The following is a 20496-nucleotide window of genomic DNA, read 5'->3' as shown; positions in this document are numbered from 1 at the left end:
TAACAAACCCGAATCATTCCAAGCTTTCCAATATGCCAACAAAATATAGCACATCATGCATCCAGTAATTTTCTCATTCGAGTCATCCTCGAAATTGTCACACCACAAAACATGGCGCTCAACCAAGTGAACCCGGATGAGCAAGCCTATTAGATTTTCTTCTACCCAAACTCATTCCTGAATAAAGAGAATATGACGAGTATTATAGAAATTCTTACGTTTTGAGTATTAGAGAAATTCTTCCTTATAATTTTTTAAAAATGATGAAACTATTGCTAATGAATTGGTATTGTAGACATGAACACCTTTTTGTCTAATTAATGAAAATATATATTATCTCCATTCGTGGATGAGTTTGGTTAGAATAAAATCTAACATGCTTGCTCGGTCTGGTTCACTCGGTTTAGCGCCGGTCGCGCTCCTCGGTTTTGGGGCGTGACAAACTTAGTATCAGAGCCTATAGTTTTAAAGTTTCCTAGGATGTCTCGGAGCCGTGTCTAGTAGAGTCCTTATTATCGGTGTGTTGTCGCCCACATCTATATCACTAGGAGCATGCTAGGCCGATCATATTTGGGTAGGCAAACTTTTAGTGCATTTGTGTTTTAGTTTTTGTTAAGGCGAGAGGTTGTCCCTTTAGTCGATTATCTTATCCGGGGAATGCCCCGAAGAACTTTGTAAATATTCTGGAGGCTGTGATGAGCTTGTGAAGGAAGCATAGTATAGATTAATATAGGATTATTAATATTTTCTTTTTCTTTTCTTTTCTTTAGTTTATTAGGTGGGAACGACCTCGAGCCTCTTCTGTGTTTATTTTCGCCCTTTGTGTGTTTTTACCTCAATTTGAATATTTTAAAAGCCAACCAGATCATGTACGCAACCGTGACTTTCATGGAACTCAGGGAATGCCTAACACCTTCTCCCCCGGTCAAATGAACCTCCTTACTCAAAATCTCTGGTGCAAACTAGTTTAGAGTCAAATATGTTTTTAAGAGAAAATTGCTTTAAAATGGTGACTTGGCACACCGAGATTACATGTCAAGTGGCGACTTTGAGATATTCCCTCTTAAACAAATGTTTTGTCACTTTCTAATTGAAAAACCCTTTTGAGCTTCAAAAATCTGTTTATTCTTTTAAAATGAGTTAGTGAGGTGAAAAAAAGGGATGTGACAGAACTAGCGAAGCATGCATCCAACCAGGCTAACGTCAACTACTCAGTTGTCTACCTACAAATGCCAGAATCACTGAAAGACCTAGTTCTATCGGATTCCAATGGAACTACTACTACTAGAACTATAAGTACTAATGCTAGTGTGGCAAATAATTTAGCATTGTTGGATGCATATGCCTCTACTAGTTTAGTAGTACTCTGTCTACTCTAGAACCTAGTCCGATGAGGACTCCCTTATGTAATAACACTTAATGCTTTATATATAATATTTTCCGTTTTTAAAAAAAAATGAGAGATTAGCATAGAAATAAAAGAATTGTTGGGCAAGTAGAGAACATGAAAGGGGAGGGAAGCAACAGACAAAGAAGGAAGGAGGGGGAGGGCGAATAAGAGGGAGGCAGCAAATAGGTTTTTTATTAATTTTGGCTATATAATGCCAATACTGCCAAACCTAATATAAGGCTAAAAATTTTCAATTTCTCTTATGTGTCATCTGGTGTCATTTTCTCATCCGTAGAACCAATGACTCATGGGCCTATGTAGGCCCAAATTTGAAGAAAGACATTGAAGGCAATGGAAATCAATCCAGAGGAAGACAAACTTCGGTTTCTCACTCTCCATTTCTCCAGTGCTTTATCTTTAATAATCAACTGTGAAGTTGGATTATAGCAATATCCGGTGAGTAAAATTTTCCTTATTGCATTCATTGATGGTGATACAAATTTTTTTAAAGAGCTTCTCTTATGCTTCTAGAAAAATATAGTTATTATTTTTAAATATTTTGTTGGGGTGCAAATTAAAATGGGCAGACACCTACAGTTTTTGAATGGTTGGGATTTTACTTGAAGGTGTCAAATTTGACACCTCTGATGTAATATAATCGTGTGACGTATCCAAGCTTCACTTATCGGCTTGCATCACTCTGACAATTGAATTTCACTAAATAGAAAGGCATGCACTACTCTAACAATAGTGTCGTTAAATATCTCATATCAAAAAAATAAAATATAGAAATTTCACTTAATTGGCAAATAAGACATTCATTTATAAGTTAATTTATTACATTGAATTCTTCTAAACGACCTTGTCTAAGCTTATACTCAATTCTCAGGTTTTTCTTTTTACTCCTCATTCGGTTTTGCCCTTTGCATTTGTCGATGCGTATTCAAATGTTTGACAATTTGTTTCAATGAAATTTCTCAAGTCTTAGTTCATACTTGCTCTCATCCCCTTCTTTTCGCCTTTTGAAATTATTTATTTTTCACATCAAGGATTTCACATTAAGTTTAGATTACGAGCTTTAATTGGGATGTGGCTCAGATAAAGGCAAATCTTTGTTTTTAGTAAACTTTTATTGTTTCTGCTAGCTATTGAGTACAAAACCGTATTTTTGTATCAGAACTATTTTTCACAAAATTAATATATTTGTACTTTATTAAAAAAAAAGGCTCCTTGGGATAGCTCGAAGTTCTTGAAGAAAGAAGAAGGCTGACTACAATTGCATAGTTAGGTGAATTTGATACTTTATTGGTTGATTAGGAAAAACTTGCCATATCGGCCAATTTTTCAAAATGGGTCATTTTTGCGAAGTAATTTCTAGGGCCATAATTATTAGGAGTTTGAAGCCATATAAGCCTTAGTGAGGTATTTTCATGTCTTTGAGGTCATCATTGTTGAGTTTATACTAATAGCCACCCTTGGCCACGTAGGGCATTTGCAAAAATAGCCCAATCATGTCTTGCATGTGTCAAATAGGAGGTGTTGTGGCGTCGCATAGTGTCTCGAGTCAGTAACTCTATTTGGTCTTATTTTCTCATTCATGTAGGGATCCATGTACCTGAGTTCAAGCATGACAGATACCCAGGACCATCACATTTAGGAGCTTGTTTGAGGAAACTTTTAATGTTTTAAGTATATTTTTGTGGTATTTTTTTACTTTCTAGTCATGTCTAGCAGTATTCAGTCTTTTAGTTGGTGTCAGAGTTTGTCGTAGTATAGTTGAGTTTGGCGAGTCTTTTGTCATCGTACTTCCCATTTTGTATTTGAAAACCAAAAAAAATATAAATGAAAAATCTAAAAAGATTTTTGTTTTTATTTTATTTTGTCCATTACTTTTCCAGAACTATGCTTGGTCTGATTCATGTGGAACATGAAACGTAGGCAACCTACATCGGGTTCGATCGAATTATTTTTGAAATTAAAAGAAAGAAAAAAAGAAAAAGGAAAAAAAAAAGAAAAGAAGAAGTTGTGGGATGTGAGAAATGGGATATAAGATAAGAGCGATAATCAGAAAGAAAAGAGAGGGAAGATAATGAAAAATCAAGGAGCGCAAGGAAAAAAAATGAAGAGGAAAAGGGGTAAGAAGAGTGAACTGGGATGATGCCAATATGACCTTCGTACCCTCGAAGTCATTTTAGAACCGATAACTGTGACTAGGTGCATTACATTAAATATGAGATTATCTTATGTCAAATGCCCTAACGCTAACGTGATGGCTTTATTTTGTTCCTCTTTTTTATCTTCGTTATAGCAGAAGGGTGGTTGGTTTGTTGTTCTTAAACTGGTAACTTTTCCCTACAACATAAAGCCGAAAAGCAATGACAGACGACAACGGAATTGAGTTGGTTGATACTGGTGCTCGAAGACAATTGTTTGAACAAGACACTGGGTTGGTTGAAGAGGTAAGGATGTTAAGATAAACATAGCGGACATGTATCAGGCTGGATGACCGGGAAGGCACCACCCCTGCCACCACCTAGCTTCCGAGATGCTACCCTCACCCAAGCTCCGGTCATAGTGTCCGATAATCCACCATATTCTCCTGATTTTCCCTCTTATCATAGCTCTCCCAACCTCCCTAGTAGCTCCATTGTTCGTCCTCCAACTACATTTCATAAAAATAACCCTCATGTCATGTCCGTTATTCCCACTATCACAACTTCTCAACAACCTTTTTTTCATAGATCCAACAGTGAATACCAATTCAAACCTCTTGATACCCAATACTACCCCCCAGAGTTGGCCCACCAGGTCCCGGACTCATATAATCACAACTCTCAAAATGAGCCTCATGTTGAGAATGAGAAGTTCACAAGGAAAGAAGAGCGAGATGAGATATCCAGAAAGATGAAAGGTATAGAACAATCCTTAAAGAACATGAGGTTCATTTTGAAAAATCAGATTAACATGTCTTACAATGACCTGTATGTGTTTCCTAATATTCATCTGCCCACGGGTTTAAAATGCCAAAGTTTTAATTTGTATGATGGGCGTGGAGATCCAGTAGCCCATATGAGGGGTTATTGCAGTGAAATGAGAAGTGTTGGCGGGAAAGATGAGTTGTTGATGGCGTATTTCAATGAGAGCTTGAGTGGGGCAGCCTTGGAATGGTATACTCATCAAAATGTCAGTAAGTGGTATGCATGGGATGACATGGCTCAAGATTTTGTTTGACACTTTCAGTACAATATAGACATTATCCCAGATCGTTCCTCCCTATCTAAGATGGAAAAGAAACCCGAAGAAAGTTTTAAGGAGTTTGGACTCAGATGGAGGGAACAAGCTGCTCGGGTCAGTCCCCTGATTGATGAAGAAGAAATGGTTAAGCTTTTCCTACAAGATCATGGACCCACCTACTTCAGTCATTTGATCCTGGCTTTAGGTAAACCATTCAATGATGTGGTAAAAATGGAGTAGATGGTAGAAAAAGGAATCAAGTCAGGCAAAATCACGAAGCTATTCTGCATTGAAAGGTACTACAAAAGATATTCAGAACATCTCAGTAAGTTTGGATGGGTGTAAGGAAGAGAAATAGAAAAGATGTTGTTGAGCCCCGCCAACGACAAGATCCAGTGTGTATTCTTGCTCAACGCTTTCAGCCTCAACATCGACCCCATGAATATCACCATACTCCAGATAATCCTCCCCAATGCTACTTCTCTCCACAAAATCCCCAAAGTCATACCTCACCTACCCGGTACTCTATCTACAATGCACCGCCATATGCTCCACATCTACAAGACCCGCAATAGCCCGCACCACCTCCACAAGCGTCTTACCCACCTCTACAAGCATATAGACCACCTACCTGCAAGAGGTTCCAACTGAAGCCGGAGCACAAAATGAAAAAGGCAGCAACAAAAGGAAAAATCTTTCACTCATATTAGAGAATCATATGCCAGTTTGTTCCAAAAGTTGAGGTAATTGGACATGTTGAAGCCGATTCAGATAAAAATATTGAACCCCCTTCCAAAGAATTTTGCTTATTCTCAAAGGTGCACATACTGCTCTAATGCCCCGGGCACATCATAGAAAGATATTGGAATTTGAAAAGATCTGTCCAGAAACTTATTGACGCAGGTGACATTATCGTGCAAAATCTAGATACAGCGGATACTAGCCAAAGTCCATTGGATGTTTATAATGAGACGCATATGGTGGGCATGATTTGTGTTGGAAAAGAATATGAGAACTCTTCTGAGTTTCTTGGCGAGCCACTCGCCGTGAAGTTTTCAGTGCTATCAGTCTTTGTTCCAGAAGTTGATCTCAAGAACGAGTCGGCAAAAGGGACCCAAAAGCTATTCGCTAAGGTCAATGTGACAAAGACTTGTGAAGGTCCTAGTAATATCGATGTGCGACTCAGTGGCTAAGATGTCGAGCTTGGTAATTGGAAAGACACTCATTTCTTGGCTAGCTAGGGAGGAGTTTTGGTGGTTTATTTTGTTGTCATTTTTGCTGTTCGGGTTATTTCAGTATTGTAATCTAGAAATTGTCTTGTGACTCAAACCCTTCTATCTTTTTATTTTGCCTGGATCGATTAGTCTTGTTACCTCGTTTAGTGTTATTTAGGTCGTTCCAGGGTTGTAACCCAAGTTTTATTTTGCTTGTTTTGTTGTTCAAACCCTTTCACCATCCGTCTAATGCAATCTCACATTTTTTGTTATTTCTAGTACGTTTTTGTTTAGTTCTCTTTTCCTTTTATAGTTCTTTTCATGTTGACTCTAGTGACATGACATGCACGTGAAATTCTCAGCTTGGTCTTAAAAGTTAGTCAAATGGTAAAGCAATGAAACAAGGTTTGAAGATGACAGGGACATTTGAGGGAAATAAGTAAAGACTTGGACATTTTGAGATCATTTAAAGCCCGAATTATGTGAAACTGGGGCAGATAGTTTGGGAAGTTAATAGGACGACAAGAATTTGTTACAAGAGAGTGCGTCTCAGACAATTTGAAGCAAGCAACTTTGAGTTCAAGTGTATCTCAAGTTACAAGGTAAAGCCAATGGAGTTTTTCCCAAACTGACAGAAGGTATCCATTGTGAAGTAGAAATCACCCAACGAGAGTTCTGTACTTGACAAGGCACTAAAGAAAAGTGGAAGGCATATTAGTGATATCAATGCCACAGCTAAAGCAATGTTGTGCATGATCTTCATTTTTCATCCTCAAGCTGCATGTGTTGTACTTGGCATTTTCAGAGATTGGGAGGCCCTCTTTCAGCTACCTAAACACTTTATACCATTCGGTAACCCTTTGAGCATGTATTAATTTCTTTGACCTCCCCTCTTTTGGAATCGAGTTAGAGTCTCTAAAAAATTTCATGTCCCCATAAGGTTTGTTTTAGAAGTTCATCCCGGAAGAAAATAGAGAAAAAAAAAAGAGAAGAAAGGGAAAAGAGATAAAGAAAAAGAAAGACAAAAGAGAAAAAGAAAAAGAAAAAAGAAAAAACAACAACAACAAAAAGTATTCTTTTGAACTACGTTCGACCTGATTCTTATATCAACGAGATACGTAGGCAGCCTTACTCTAGGGTTCGGTCACACCAAGTCAAAAATTCTGAAATTTCTCACTTCAAAAGAAACTGAGGCATAAGTTTTTATTTTCTATAAAAGACGGTTCCAAAAGTTATAAATTTATACCCCATTTTGTCTTAGTTTGAATTTGAGCCTTCATGGCTTTCTTTTTTTCTAACCTTGTCCAAAAGCCATATTACAGTCCAGAAAAGATCTTCCAGATAATCTTTTAGAGTGCCGAGTTAGACATGCCAGGAGCATATAATATTTTTACCATGGTCAACACCTTGTCATCTACAGAATCAAAGGAAATAAGAAGAAAAGAACAAAATGAGAGAGTCTTATTGGTGAAAACCCTCACGGGCACCATAAGGTGACAGTGAGTTGAGATAAAGGACAAAATGGGAGAGGCTTGATGGTGAAAACCCTTCGGGGTACCACAAGTCGAATAAGGATTATGAATTAGATAGGACAATTAGAGCATTGAAGCCTAGTTTCACAGCTTAGAGGTATGACAAAAGTGGAAGATTAGACTTGCTTGACAAATTAGGCTACTTAATCCAAAAATGCATGTCATGGTCATTAGAGTTGGTATCCACATCTCATAAGTTTCTACTTTGTAATTTTCTTGTTAGATATCATCTCTTTCCATTGTCCGCTTACTATGTTTCTCTTGCTTTGTTTAAGTCCTCTTTTTGAGTTTGTTTGGTTAGAACAAGTGAGAAATGACTTCAAAATTTGATACCAGCTTTCCAATTGCACAAAGCGGAGTTTGGCTAGCACATCAAAGCGACATAAGTCAGGAAAGAGTAGTATGCGCACTGAGTTGGCGACAATTGACGTGTTGTGGGGTTTATGTGAAATGTAAAGGTTCGGTAAATGTCAATTCATGAGCACAATGCAACAGTTAGAGGGATTGGAGTTTAAACGGATCAAAGGTGTTTTCTGTGATAAGAGTTGACAGAAAAATGGTTAGTCAATAACGAGCAAGGTCTTCCAAGTTGAAATCAAAGTTATCATGGCAAGTGAAGGAGCAATCGCCCTCAAGGTCAAGGCCACGAACCAACCACCATGTTTATAATTCACAAGTTTTCTTTATTTGAAACAGGGACAAAGACTATGTCCAAATCAAAGTTTGGAAGCTTGAAAATTTTGGATGTCGTGCCTAAATTTTGCCAGCACAAAGGCTGTTTGAGAAGACCATTACGTCCTAGGCATTGTCCTAGTTGAGAAGAACCGTACCTCCTAGGCATTCTCCATAGTCGGAAGAGTCTTCAGTTTTTCTTAAGTTTAGGGGTCCCGCCTGCAAAATAAGGTTAATTTTAGTTCCTCAAGTTATTAATCTTTAGCTTTCCTTAAGTTCAGGGGTCTCGCTTGGAGAATAGGGCCAGTTTTTGTTTCCTAAGTTTTCAGTCTTTTGCTTTCCTTAAGTTCAGGGGTCCCGCCTAGAGAATAAGGTCAATTTTTGTTTCCTTACGTTTTTAGTTTTTAGTTTTCCTTTAGTTCAAGGGTCCCGCTTGGAGAATAGGGTCATATTTTAGTTTTTCTTTAGTTCAGGGGTCTCGCCTGGAGAATGTGGTCAGATTTCAGTTTTCTTAAGTTGTTAATCTTTAGTTTTCCTTTAGTTCAGGGGTCCCGCCTGTAGAATAGGGTCAATTTTAGTTTTCTTAAGTTGTTAATCTTTAGTTTTTCTTAAGTTCAGGGGTCCCGCCTGTAGAATAGGATCAGCTTTTAGTTTCTTACGTTGTTAATCTTTAGCATTTCTTTAGTCCAGGAGTCCCGCCTCGAGAATTGGGTCAATCTTTTAGTTTCCCTAAGTTGTTAATTTTTAGTTTTCTTAAGTTTAGGGGTCCCGCCTAGAGCATTTAGGTCAGTTTTTAGTTTTCTTAAGTTGTTAATCTTTAGTTTTACTTGAGTTCACGGTCCCGCCTGGAAAATAGGGTCAGTTTTTGGTTTCTTAAGTTGTTAATCTTTAAGTTCAGGGGTCCCGCCTGGAGAATATGGTCAGTTTTAGTTTTCTTAAGTTGTTAATCTTTAGCATTCCTTTGGTTCAGGGGTCCCGCATGAAGAATAAGGTTAGTTTTTAGTTTCCTTAAGTTGTTAGTCTTTAGTTTTACTTGAGTGCAGGGGTTCCGCTTGTAGAATAGGGTCAATTTTAGTTTTCTTAAGTTGTTAATCTTTAGTTTTCCTTAAGTTCAGGAGTCCCGCCTATAGAATATGGTCAACTTTTAGTTTCTTTAAGTTTTTAATCTTTAGTTTTTCCTGATGTTTAGGGGTCCCACATGGAGAATAGGGTCACTTTTTAATTTTTTTAAGTTGTTAATTCTTTGCACTTCTTTAGTTCAGGGGTCCCGCCTGGAGAATATGGTCAGTTTCTAGTTTTCTTAAGTTGTTAATTTTTAGCTTTTCTTGAGTTTAGGGGTCCCGCCTGGAGAATATGGTCAGTTTTTAGTTTAGTAATGCTAAGTTTATAGTTTTCCTTCAAGTTCACTCATAGGAGACACACTTCCTAGTCTGAGTCATTCAAGTTTCACCCATATGAGGCGCACTTCCTAGTTTGGGTCATTCAGGTTATACCTTTTAGGAGACACACTTCCTAGTTTGGGTCATTCAGGTTATACCTTTCAGGAGACACACTTTCTAGTTTAGGTCATTCAGTTTTACTCTAAGGAGATGTATTTCCTAGTCTAAGTTTCTTAGTTTTACTCACAAGAGACGCACATTTTAGTCGAGTCTTTAGCTTTACTCTCATCATTGCATCCTTTATCAATAACATAGGTGATTTACAGTTTTGCTAACAGCTCATAAATCTTCTTAATGCAGTATGAGGCAGAAAATTTTGTTTGTTGTGTTGTTTTGATTGCAGGTACCACCTGGAGAACGAGGGTCAATATTTCAGAAATCGGTTTTAAGTTCCAATCAGAGAAGTACCAAGAGCCCGCCCGAAGAACAGGATCAACTTTCAGTTTCTTTCAAGATCAAGAAGGAGGATCCCGCCCGAAGAACATGGTCAACTTTCAATTTTCAGTTCATGTCAGAGGCACTAGGAGCCCGCCTGAAAAACATGGTCAATTTTTAGATTTCAAGTTCGAGTTAGAGAAGCATTAGGAGCCCGCCTGAAAAACAAGGTCAACTTTCAGTTTTCAAGTGAGAGGCACCAGGATCCCTCCTGAAGAATAGGGTTAACCTCCAGTTTTTTTTTCAATTCAAATCAGAAGTAGCACGAGCCGCCTGGAGAGCAAGGTTTGCAAGCTCAAGTCTACTCCAAGTTCAAGTTTATTTCAAGTGCAAGCAGCAGGATGCCCGCCTGAAGAACGGGGTCAACTTTCAGTTTTCTTCAAGTTCAAGTCAGCAGGATGCCCACCTGAAGAATATGGTGAATTTTCAGTTTCATGTTGAAGGATCAAGTGGAGATTCAAGGAAGATTCAAGATAAGAAGTAGATAGGATCTTGTATTTTTCTTTTCTTTTTGTTATAATTTTTGCTTTCAATTTATGATGTAATGGCAGGAACCGCGGACCGAAACCTCGACGACACTTCAATCGACTCTCCACCTCGGTATCATCCTCTACTTCTCCTACTTCTGAACTACGCGTGGTCTGATTCCTTTATAGCCAAGGATATGTAGGCATCTCAGATACCAAGGCTCAGTCATAGTCTTTTTATCAATCTTTATTTCAAATAAGTGTCGGGTCAGAACCAATTACGTTGCTTACTTAATTCTTTGCTCCAAAATTCTTCGAGTTTCCAAGCAAAAATGGGCAGCTGTAAGCACGTAATTTTTGACCCGTTGATTGTTCAAGCTACTCCAATATTCTATACATATCTATTTGAGTTTATATTAATTTTATAAGATTTTAGTATATATAAGTACTTTTACTTTTATTTTTATTTTTGTTGTTTTGAGTATTCAAAAATCAAAAAACAAAATAGGCTCATCTTTATAATACCCATCTCATCGTACATTTTATTATTACTTGGTTTAAGGTTTTTAGCATTTTTATAATGATATTATTTTAATTCTACTAGGATTTTAATTTACTTATCTTCACTTTTATTTTAATATAATATCCTAAGAATACAAAAAATAGTTTCATATTTTAATATAGTCTAGTTTAATTAATTAGAGTTGATTTTTGCATTGTATAGTATTTTTATCTTATATTAAAGGGATATAACTAAGATTTTGGACAACATTTTTTAGAGTCTTGGAGCCCGGACCCAATTTGGCGTAACCCTGAGCCCAATCTCCCTTAGCCCACACAACCCATCAGATTTTACAACACAACAAAATACCTAAGAAGCTCTAGAGCCTCACCCACCTCCCTTCACAAAGAACGGCCGCCCACCCCCAGACAAAAGACGAGCCTCTCCACCCTCAAGAAAACCCGCCGGGAACCGCCCCACCCCCTCTTCACCCTGACTGTCGCTCCTCTCCCTTCCCTTTTCCCGTCTCTCTCTTCCCATTTCTCTGCTCGCTGCGTCTCTGTTGCTCCTCCATCTTCTTCGCCAGCGATGGCAAGGCGACAGTGACGACATTGTTTAACCATTTTCCTTTTATATTTCTCACTTTGTTCTTTATTTTACGGGTAAACAGATCTGAAATAAAAATAAATAAATAGAGGGGAACTTCAAAAGAAAAAACGAGAACTACAGTCACAAAACAGAGGAGTTTTGAATTCTTTTGCTTCTTCTTAAAGGTCAGGAAACCAGAATCAACAGAAAAAAAATCGAACCTAAGGCTACCCGAAAATACTTTGTCGAACAGTATCCAAAAGCACACAACCTCTCATCCTTAAGCTCCATTTCTTGCAAAGCTTTGGCGGAATTCGAAGAGGTGCTGCCGAGGTCTTTGGCGGAATTCGAGTTTGCCGGCGAGTTTTGGTTTGTTGGTCTTGGTCGAAATTTTCATTCCGGATTTTGTTCGAGTTTCACTGTCATAGATTTCAGTCTATTGGAGTATTAGCTTTGAAGCTTTGTCCGGTGTTTGTCTCTGCTATGAAGCTTTGTTAAAAGAGCTTTTCTTTATTGAATCAAAAATACAGTTTTGTCTTCACTAAAGCTTATTTCGAGCTGTTTGTTGATATGTTGTTCGAGGTTTGAGTGGTCGAGTCGTCGTTCGAGGTATCCATTTGCGGTTTTGTGTCCAGTCGATGGTTCGTGTTTGAGTCGAGTTACATTGATGTCCATTTTAGCCGCTGCATACGTTGCCAAAGCTACTTAATTGGAGCCCTACTTTGAGGTCCATTTCTTGACATCGCTTCCTTATTTCATTGACTTTATATGCTTGTTGATTCTTAGAGGATTGATTGTATGAGCTGGTTGTTTATTTTGCATGATTAGGTGTTATGCATGCTTCATGTGTTAGATCTATTGAGTTTAAACTTAATGTTCTTGGCCTGAAGTTGATATGTCTTCTTTGTTTTGGTGGGTTTTGTCTTCTACTGATTCCTCCCTTACCATAGCTTATTTAGTTTAAAATCACAATTCAAAAGTACAGTGTTGTATTTGAGATTTGAAAGAAAAGATTGAAGTTGGATGTGGGTTTGGTTAATAACGAGAAGGAATTTGGGCATAAGAAAGATTTTATTATTCTTCGTTTTATTTCTCTTTTAATTACTCGGGTCGCTAGGAGCATGCTAGGCCGACCACATTTGGGTAGGCAAACCTTTAGGGCGTTTGTGTTTTAGTTTTTGTTGAGGCGAGAGGTTGTCCCTTCAGTCGATTATCTTATCCGGGGAATGCCCTTAAAGAACTTTGTAAATATTCTGGAGGTCGTGACGAGCTTATGAAGGAAGCATAGATATAGGATTGTTAATATTTTATTTTTCTTTTCTTTTGTTTATTAGGTGTGAACAACCATGAGCCTCTTCTGTGTTTATTTTTGCTCTTTGTGTGTTTTTACCTCAATTTGAATATTTTAAAAGCCAATTGGATCATGTACGCAACCGTGACTATCACGGGACTCGGAGAATGCCTAACACCTTCTCCCGGGTTAAATGAACCCCTTACTCAAAATCTCAGGTGCAAACTAGTTTAGAGTCAAATATGTTTTTAAGGAAAAATTGCTTTTAAATGGTGACATGGCACACTGAGATTACATGCCAAGTGGCGACTCTGAGATAATTCCTTTTAAACAAATGTTTTGTCACTTTCTAATTGAAAAACCCTTTGGAGCTTCAAAAATCTGTTTATTTAAAAAAGGCTCCTTGGGATACTCGAGGTTCTTGAAGAAAAAAGATGGCTGACTACAGTTGCATAGTTAGGTGAATTTGATACTTTATTGGTTGATTATGTTCAAAATTTTCCATTTACTTTCTTAGCAAAAGTTGATAACCTTATGTCAGGTTTATAGTTTATTTGCTCCTTTCCATTTTAACTCTTTTAGGGAGTAATTTTTGTTAGCAAGCTGAACTCTTTTGGGCCAAACCGGAGGTTGTTACATTGAAATTCTATAAATCTCAGCTTAGTGTACCTAAGACTTCTGCGTTGGTTGGGTTGGGTTAAGCCCTTTTATTTGGTCCAAATTAACCAATCCTTATTGACTCGAGTAAACTTTGGGTGTGTTGGATCTTAACTTTATTCTACCAAAATCCATTTTAGCTGGTCCAAAATCTATTCGACCTGCCCCTTTGACATCCCTAGTTGGGGATGAGCAATATGGTGTCAGAATGAGTTCAAAGTTTACAAAGGTATCTATGTTTATGTTTGACATGATTCTCTGTGTATGTGGGATGGAAAGTTAACATATATTTCGTCCTAATATTGAATGCTTATATGCCTCATGCCCATTATGGACTTGCGCAGTTTTGATGGTGAGCAGGAAACGTAAAATGAATTCCAAGTAACAGTAGCGTTACTTCTGATGCAATCATGATACACATATGTTTGTATATTGATTTTATGTCTACATTTGACTTCAAGATTAAATTCATGTATTTAGCTTTATTAACGTGCGAGTATATCTTATATTCACATAACGTGGACATAGGTTTCTGTTTCTACGTGGCAGATATTACTCTTGATGTCTGTTGAACGAACTTTGAAGAAGCTATTTTCTGGTGTCATCCTTGATTTGGATGGTACACTTCTTAATACAGGTTGGTAGTGCTAGTGTTGTTTGACTTTACATTTTTTTGAGAACAATATTTTTTTTTGTTGAGAATATTTGACCGTACCCTTCTAAAATTATATTCTCGGCCATTCTCCTAAATCATTCATGGTATTTGTTCTTCATAACTTTGAATTTCTACTCCAATATTTAAAATCGTAAGTGACGAGCGCAAAACCAATGTGTGAAACAAGGCTCGCTAGAGATAATATAGTATTAAATCGTCTCCACAGGGATTGGTTTAAATAATGTTCTAATAAATCTTCAGCTTAACACTATCCAGGAAATACGCCTTTGATTTATGTTATTATCAACTAATATTAAAAAATTAAATTATCGATTGTGAGAAAATAATGGAAATTTAATGACTAAGTAGCAACGATTGAATATCAAGGTGAGAAGTAAGGGCTGTGACAGGATATGTGATTAACTATTATTCCGGGTAACTTCGTGCTAAGTTCACTCTTAATTTCTATTGACTCTTACGATTTCAACAAATGATTAGGCTATCTTATTGATTCAAATTCTTCCTCCGAATGAATGAGAGTTCCGTTAACCAACCTAATGACATGTTTTAGGAACATATGCGAATATACAGTGAATGAAAGATCTTTCAAAGAACGTCTCTCGACTATTCTTCTAAATTTGGTCAATTCTCTAAGCTTTTTCGGTTACCTAAGAGGTGTAAAATCAACCCAAACAAGATAACACGATGCGAATTGCAGCAACACTTGTCTTTCGATTAAAGTAAAACCACAATTTGGCTTTGCAATTCAATTAATATTCATTCAACGAATTCGTGCAATTAACATGAAGTAAAGCCCCAAAACACTAGCCAATCACAATATCCGTCAATAACCCTAAGGAATATTACTCCATAGTGAAGAAGTTATTCATCACAAGAGTATTAGAAGAACAAGAAGACATTACAATTCCCAAAATCAAACAAACTTCCGTATTGAATGAATTGGATGAAGTAATTTGAGTCTCCGTTGTTTCCTTGCCTTCTTCTCTCCCAAAAGTTGCTCTAAAATCCGAGATACCCTGTGTTTAGACAAGCTAGGCTTCATATAGGTCAAAAGGAGTCGCCTCCAAAATTACAAAAAATGGCCCGGGTAAAGTTTTCGAAAGTGGACGTGCGCGGCCGCGCACCTGGAGGTGTGATCGCGCACCTCTGGCAGTGCACTGCGTTACTTGTGCGCTCAAGTGCACGCTGGAGGGGGTCTCATGCGCGGTCACACATCTGGTTTAACCTCCTGCTCAACTCTTTGTTTCTCCCATTAAGTGCACTATTCGTTCGTTAATATCCGAAAACGATCCTGACTTAATCCTTGGGCTTTTACTCAGATTTCAAAGCTCCAAAATAGCTCGAATTAGCTCAACCTCTTCATAACTCGGAATCCCTCCGACAAGGCACAAAACACACACTCACTACAAAACAATACCATTTAAAGCTCAAACACTAGTAAAGTGCAGTGTATTAGAGTGCAATTAGTGACCAAAATACGCAATTGTAGCCAACCATCAATAAGCCGGAGTTCTTTTCATTTCCTTTCAATTTTACAATGTCCAATAGCAATATTAAATGCCCAGAAACTTTGAAATTTTGGATAAAGTTATTGCCAATTCCACTATCTTTGACTGTTGTAATCTTTACTCTACGTGTAGAATAGATTGTAGTAAAAGTTTTTTTTTATTGTTTTGAAGTTCTTTCATCAAATTGTCTTGTTTGAGAATATGCTTAATATGAGATCCCTTAATGCTTAGTGTACTGGCAACTATTTGGAACTTCTATGCAGAATTTGAGATGCACTCCGGCTCTCAAAGATAATGATTATATCACTGTGAAGTACCTTTTGTGTGACAGAAATGCCATACTGTTGTAGAGTTAACTGCTGCATAGGATCAAACATATTGCCAATGTCTTCCCTGTGGGCATTTGCGTTTCTTATTACCCTCCTGTTTTCTAATTTTAATTTGACCTCTTTGTTCTGACAGATGGTGTTGTGAGTGAGATTTTAAAGGCTTTCTTAGTTAAGTATGGAAAGCAATGGGATGGGAGAGAAGCTCCCAAAATAGTCGGGAAAACCCCTACAGAAGCTGCAGCTGCAGTTGTCGAAGATTATGGGCTCCCATTATCAATAGATGAATTTCTTTCACAATTTTACCCAATGCTATCTGACCAGTAAGAAACCAGCAAAACTAGTTTCATTTCCTTTCTATTTATTGATTGCTACAAACTGAAATTGAATAGACTATTGGAGGATTATTCACACTAAAATATTAATAGGCAGACTATTTTCCTTAAATTCTATTAATGGATGTTAAGGATAATGTTACAAAGCTGTTTTATAGTTGGAGCATGGATGATAGATTGCAACTTAGTTAGTAGAGAATAGAGGACTAGAGACAGAGTTTTGGGGTTTTCGTTTTGTTCAAAACCCTTATTGAAAATTAAATAGGTACAAGTGGTAATTATATTGCGGAGAATTACTAATAGGGGAACCAAGTTTTGATCTCCAATTTAGAAAATGCAAATATACATGTTTCTTTCTTTTTATCTTGCTTTTAGTGATATTTATTTATTTATTGATTAGAAAAGAAGATCACCAAAAGAAATAAAGGAAAAACAAGGAATGAAAGAATGAAGATACATTAACTATTAAAAAAAGAAAAAGAAATGACTATGTTTTGTTTGTTCGTCAATCATCTGTGTTTCTTGTATATTGAACTTGTTGGTTTTTAAGTTAAATGGAGTGAAGTTTTTCCCTTTTCTTTTGTTCTTCTGTTCGGGGAGTTTGGGGGGGGGGGGGGTAGGAGGAATAAGGGTGATCACCTCACCTATGGTCTTGGTAGTTTGAGGAACATGATTTTCTTGACTCTTGCTGAGAGTGAAAGCAATGTTGGATTGGTGTTACCTTTAGAATTCTTTTCTTTGAGCTAGTAAAACTCTGATTGCTTGCGAGAGCTTCTGCTATATAGTTGTGGAACTTGTATATCTATTGTATTTTGCAGATACTTTCCAGTCCAAATTTCTGATAGAAATTTGTTAATCATTTTGATATAGGTGGCGCAATATCAAAGCTCTTCCAGGGGCCAATCGATTGATTAACCATTTGAGGGGTCATGGTGTACCCATGGCATTGGCTTCAAATTCTTCTCAGTCTAACATAGAGACCAAAATTTTTCATCATCAGGGTAGGGTTTTAAAATATGGTTAGAGAGGTATTTCTTTCCTTGTGAAGGTATTTGCCAGTCCAGCATGTAAGATAGCATTTATGCTTGGTGCTTTGATTGGGATATTCTTTATTATTTTCAGGATGGAAAGAATCATTCTCTGCCATTGTTGGAGGAGACGAAGTGAAAGCTGGAAAGCCATCTCCTGAAATGTAAAACTGGATGAATTGTTTATCTTTGTCCTCCTCATTTCATAATCTGGTATTATGGATGTTGAATTAACTCTTGTATATCTTATTCTGGAAGATTTCTTGAAGCAGCTAAAAGACTCAACATGGATCCATCCAGCTTTCTTGTCATTGAAGATTCAATGTGAGTTTTTCTCTTCAAAGATTATGTCGATTGTCTAGATCCTATCAGAAGCATTGGAGCACGTTAGAAAATCTAACTACTGGTCAAAAGAAGGAAGAAAAAGAAGGGTATCAGTGGGGTGTTTTACTCCTTAGAAGACATTGAGGGGGGTTTGTTTGAGTTTATCATGCTCAGCTCAAATTTACACATGTTAAGATGGATATCAACATAGGACTAAATAACGTTAGCTACTAACTTCTGACATCATAATTTATAATTTCTACAGTTATTAGATTTATTTTTTATTTCATGGATAATGAGGTTTAAAATTCCTTGTCATTGCTTTTGCATTTTCTAGGCTGAAATATGGCCCTTTACTCTCTCAAGTCCATATTAGTTTTGAATTGGATGTAGATTGTTTATCTCATAACTTAGTGAAAGTTAACTCGACCAGATACCTATGTTAGACCAGGTGTTACTGCTGCTAAGGCTGCTGGAATGGCAGTTGTGGCTGTACCATCTCTTGCAAAACAGTCTCATCTTTATACTTCCGCTGATGAAGTGATCACTTCTCTTCTAGATTTGCAACTAGAAAAGTGGGGATTACCTGCATTTCAAGATAGTAAGTCTTTATGACTGCTTTACTTGTATGGAGTGTGCTTGATTTCTCTTTCAATTTTTGACTGGAAGCATATGCAGGAATAGAATGTACTTTGCCTTTACAACCTTGGTATATAGGTGGCCCTGTCATTAAGGGATTTGGGCGCGGCTCAAAGGTTCTTGGGATCCCCACAGGTATACTCATCGTTATTCCTTCTGCTGAATGGCTAATATAAATGTTTGACTCAGTATCTGTATTCGCTTGAAGTGGCTGTTAGAATTTCACACAAGTTTGTTATTGGAATTTTAGCTTCTTGTGAACCTATCATATCAGAGATTCTGATTTTATGTCAATGTGTTATTTGTATTCAAACATCTACAATTGTTAGATGGACTTGAAAGATTATTTTCTTGCCTTGTATGGCCTAACAGTTTGATGTTTTTTTTCTATTCTTATGGTAACAAATATTTTTTCAGCTAATTTATCCCCAGAAGGTTATTCAGCCATTCTTTCAGAACATCCAGCGGGTGTATATTTTGGATGGGCAGGACTATCAACTCTTGGTGTTTACAAGATGGTCATGAGCATTGGTTGGAATCCATATTTTAATAACACAGAGAAAGCTATAGTAAGTGTGTCGTGACATATTCTTGCTTATTCTTGATTTTTTTTGGTTTGTTGAAGACAACTTTACTTTTTAGGAGCCATGGTTGCTTCATGACTTCAATGAGGACTTTTATGGTGAGGAATTGCACCTAGTTGTTGTGGGCTATATACGGCCGGAGGTATTGTGGCCTAGTTACTCTTATTTTTCTTTTTTCTTTCTGAAAGCACTTGCTCATATCACCGGACTATTTGCAATATTACAGGCTGATTTTTCATCACTTGAAGCCTTGATAGCCAAGATTCACGAGGACAGGAGGATTGCAGAAAGAGTTCTCGAACTTCCTCAATACTTGAAATACAAGGACGATCCATACCTTAAAATCTCTTTGCATCAAGACAATTGATGATTGAAGATTGTTGGAATTCGTTGTTTCTGATTGGGATTGCATCTGCCCTGTTTTCCTGGTGCAGCCAGAATTATAGCAGAAGAATTTCCGTCAACTACATGGAATTCTATATACCAAAAAAATATAATAATTGACTTTATAACTATTGAGAATAATATTAACCAAGTAGTGTTTATAAAGTGGGTTAAGCATTGTTAAAGTGCTTAAGGTTTGAAGTGTTGTATCCTTGGACTGAGAAGTTCAAGTTCTGGTGTCATCTAAGTGTCCATTTGGTTCACAAAATAGACTTACTAATGTAATTTTCTTGATTTTTACTTATGACAGAAGTATTTGTGGTTGTGATTTTGCATTTTGAAGAAATGAGTGGACTTCACATTGAGGCATTTGCGTTCTTTCCTTTTAGACACAGTTAAACTGTTGGGAAATATTCTCGGTTAGTTGATAATATATAACTTGTTAATAATTTGTAAGCATGCAAGCTGGTGCAGATAATAGATTGCTTTCTTTAATGAATCAAATGGCATTTCCTTTTGATCTTTCAATTGAGTAAAATCCTTCATAGCATGAGGCTAGTGTCTATCAAGGATGTTCGTAGCATGAGGCTACCGACTATTCGGCCCATATTATTGATATTTTTAAACACCACTTAAGAAAGACATTTCCTTGTCTTAATCATTAGAAGTTTGTTTAAATTGCCATTTATTGGCAAATATTTTGGAATGAATGCAGTTTGTTACGACAAGTAGTAATATGGAGCATTGCTAGTGTTCTATTTGCATTTTAGTGAAGGAGCTCAAAAGTTCACTTTTGTGCATATTGGGCCACATCTTCAATTTCTTGATTGAAATTGAATACACGTAGGTGTCAAATAGCCGGGTTGGGACCGATTTGGGAGGGTCAAAATTGTGTGAGTCAATAACTGGGCGGGTCAAATGACCCACACACAAATTACTTGGGCTAAGATGGGTTAGGTCAAGATGGACTAAAACTTGGATCATAGCCCAACCTGCCCAACTCTTATCAAGCTTTACTTAATACGTGTTATTTTCTTATGAATTGTATAATTACGAAATAATTTTTTTTCTTTTGCTATGGTCATATATAACATATCAAACAAAGAAAATTACTAAGATATTTTGGCAAAGTTAATTATGGATCAATTTGGGTTAAAAATCAGCATTACTTTAAATGGGTTGAGATGAGTTGGGTTAAGATGTGTTGCATTCAACAAATGAGCAGGTCAATAACCAGCCCAACCTTGGACGGGTCATTTGGGTTTGGGCCA

The 20496-nt window shown here is 37.1% G+C and overlaps 1 protein-coding gene across 3 annotated transcripts; it reads left to right on the top strand.

Annotated features, from left to right (window-relative positions):
* Positions 1–11242: 11242 nt before the first annotated feature.
* Positions 11243–19594, top strand: LOC107767188 (bifunctional riboflavin kinase/FMN phosphatase). 3 transcript variants are annotated; one of them, XM_016586111.2, is made up of 12 exons: positions 11279–11941; positions 12056–12200; positions 13971–14058; positions 16068–16254; positions 17137–17267; positions 17389–17458; positions 17553–17618; positions 18065–18219; positions 18297–18392; positions 18675–18826; positions 18900–18983; positions 19068–19594. In XM_016586111.2, the coding sequence occupies exons 3-12, from the start codon at positions 13983–13985 to the stop codon at positions 19206–19208; spliced, it is 1158 nt and encodes a 385-aa protein (XP_016441597.1). In that variant the 5' UTR covers positions 11279–11941; positions 12056–12200; positions 13971–13982; the 3' UTR covers positions 19209–19594. The 3 variants fall into 3 exon arrangements, with proteins under 3 accessions (XP_016441595.1, XP_016441597.1, XP_016441596.1); XM_016586109.2 differs by having other exon boundaries at positions 11243–12200; XM_016586110.2 differs by having other exon boundaries at positions 11283–12200; positions 13950–14058.
* The last annotated feature ends 902 nt before the right edge of the window (positions 19595–20496 follow it).

Source organism: Nicotiana tabacum, chromosome 4, assembly GCF_000715075.1.
Source record: "Nicotiana tabacum cultivar K326 chromosome 4, ASM71507v2, whole genome shotgun sequence".
Classification (NCBI taxonomy): Eukaryota; Viridiplantae; Streptophyta; class Magnoliopsida; order Solanales; family Solanaceae; genus Nicotiana; species Nicotiana tabacum.
This window is presented reverse-complemented; position numbering and strand designations above follow the sequence as displayed.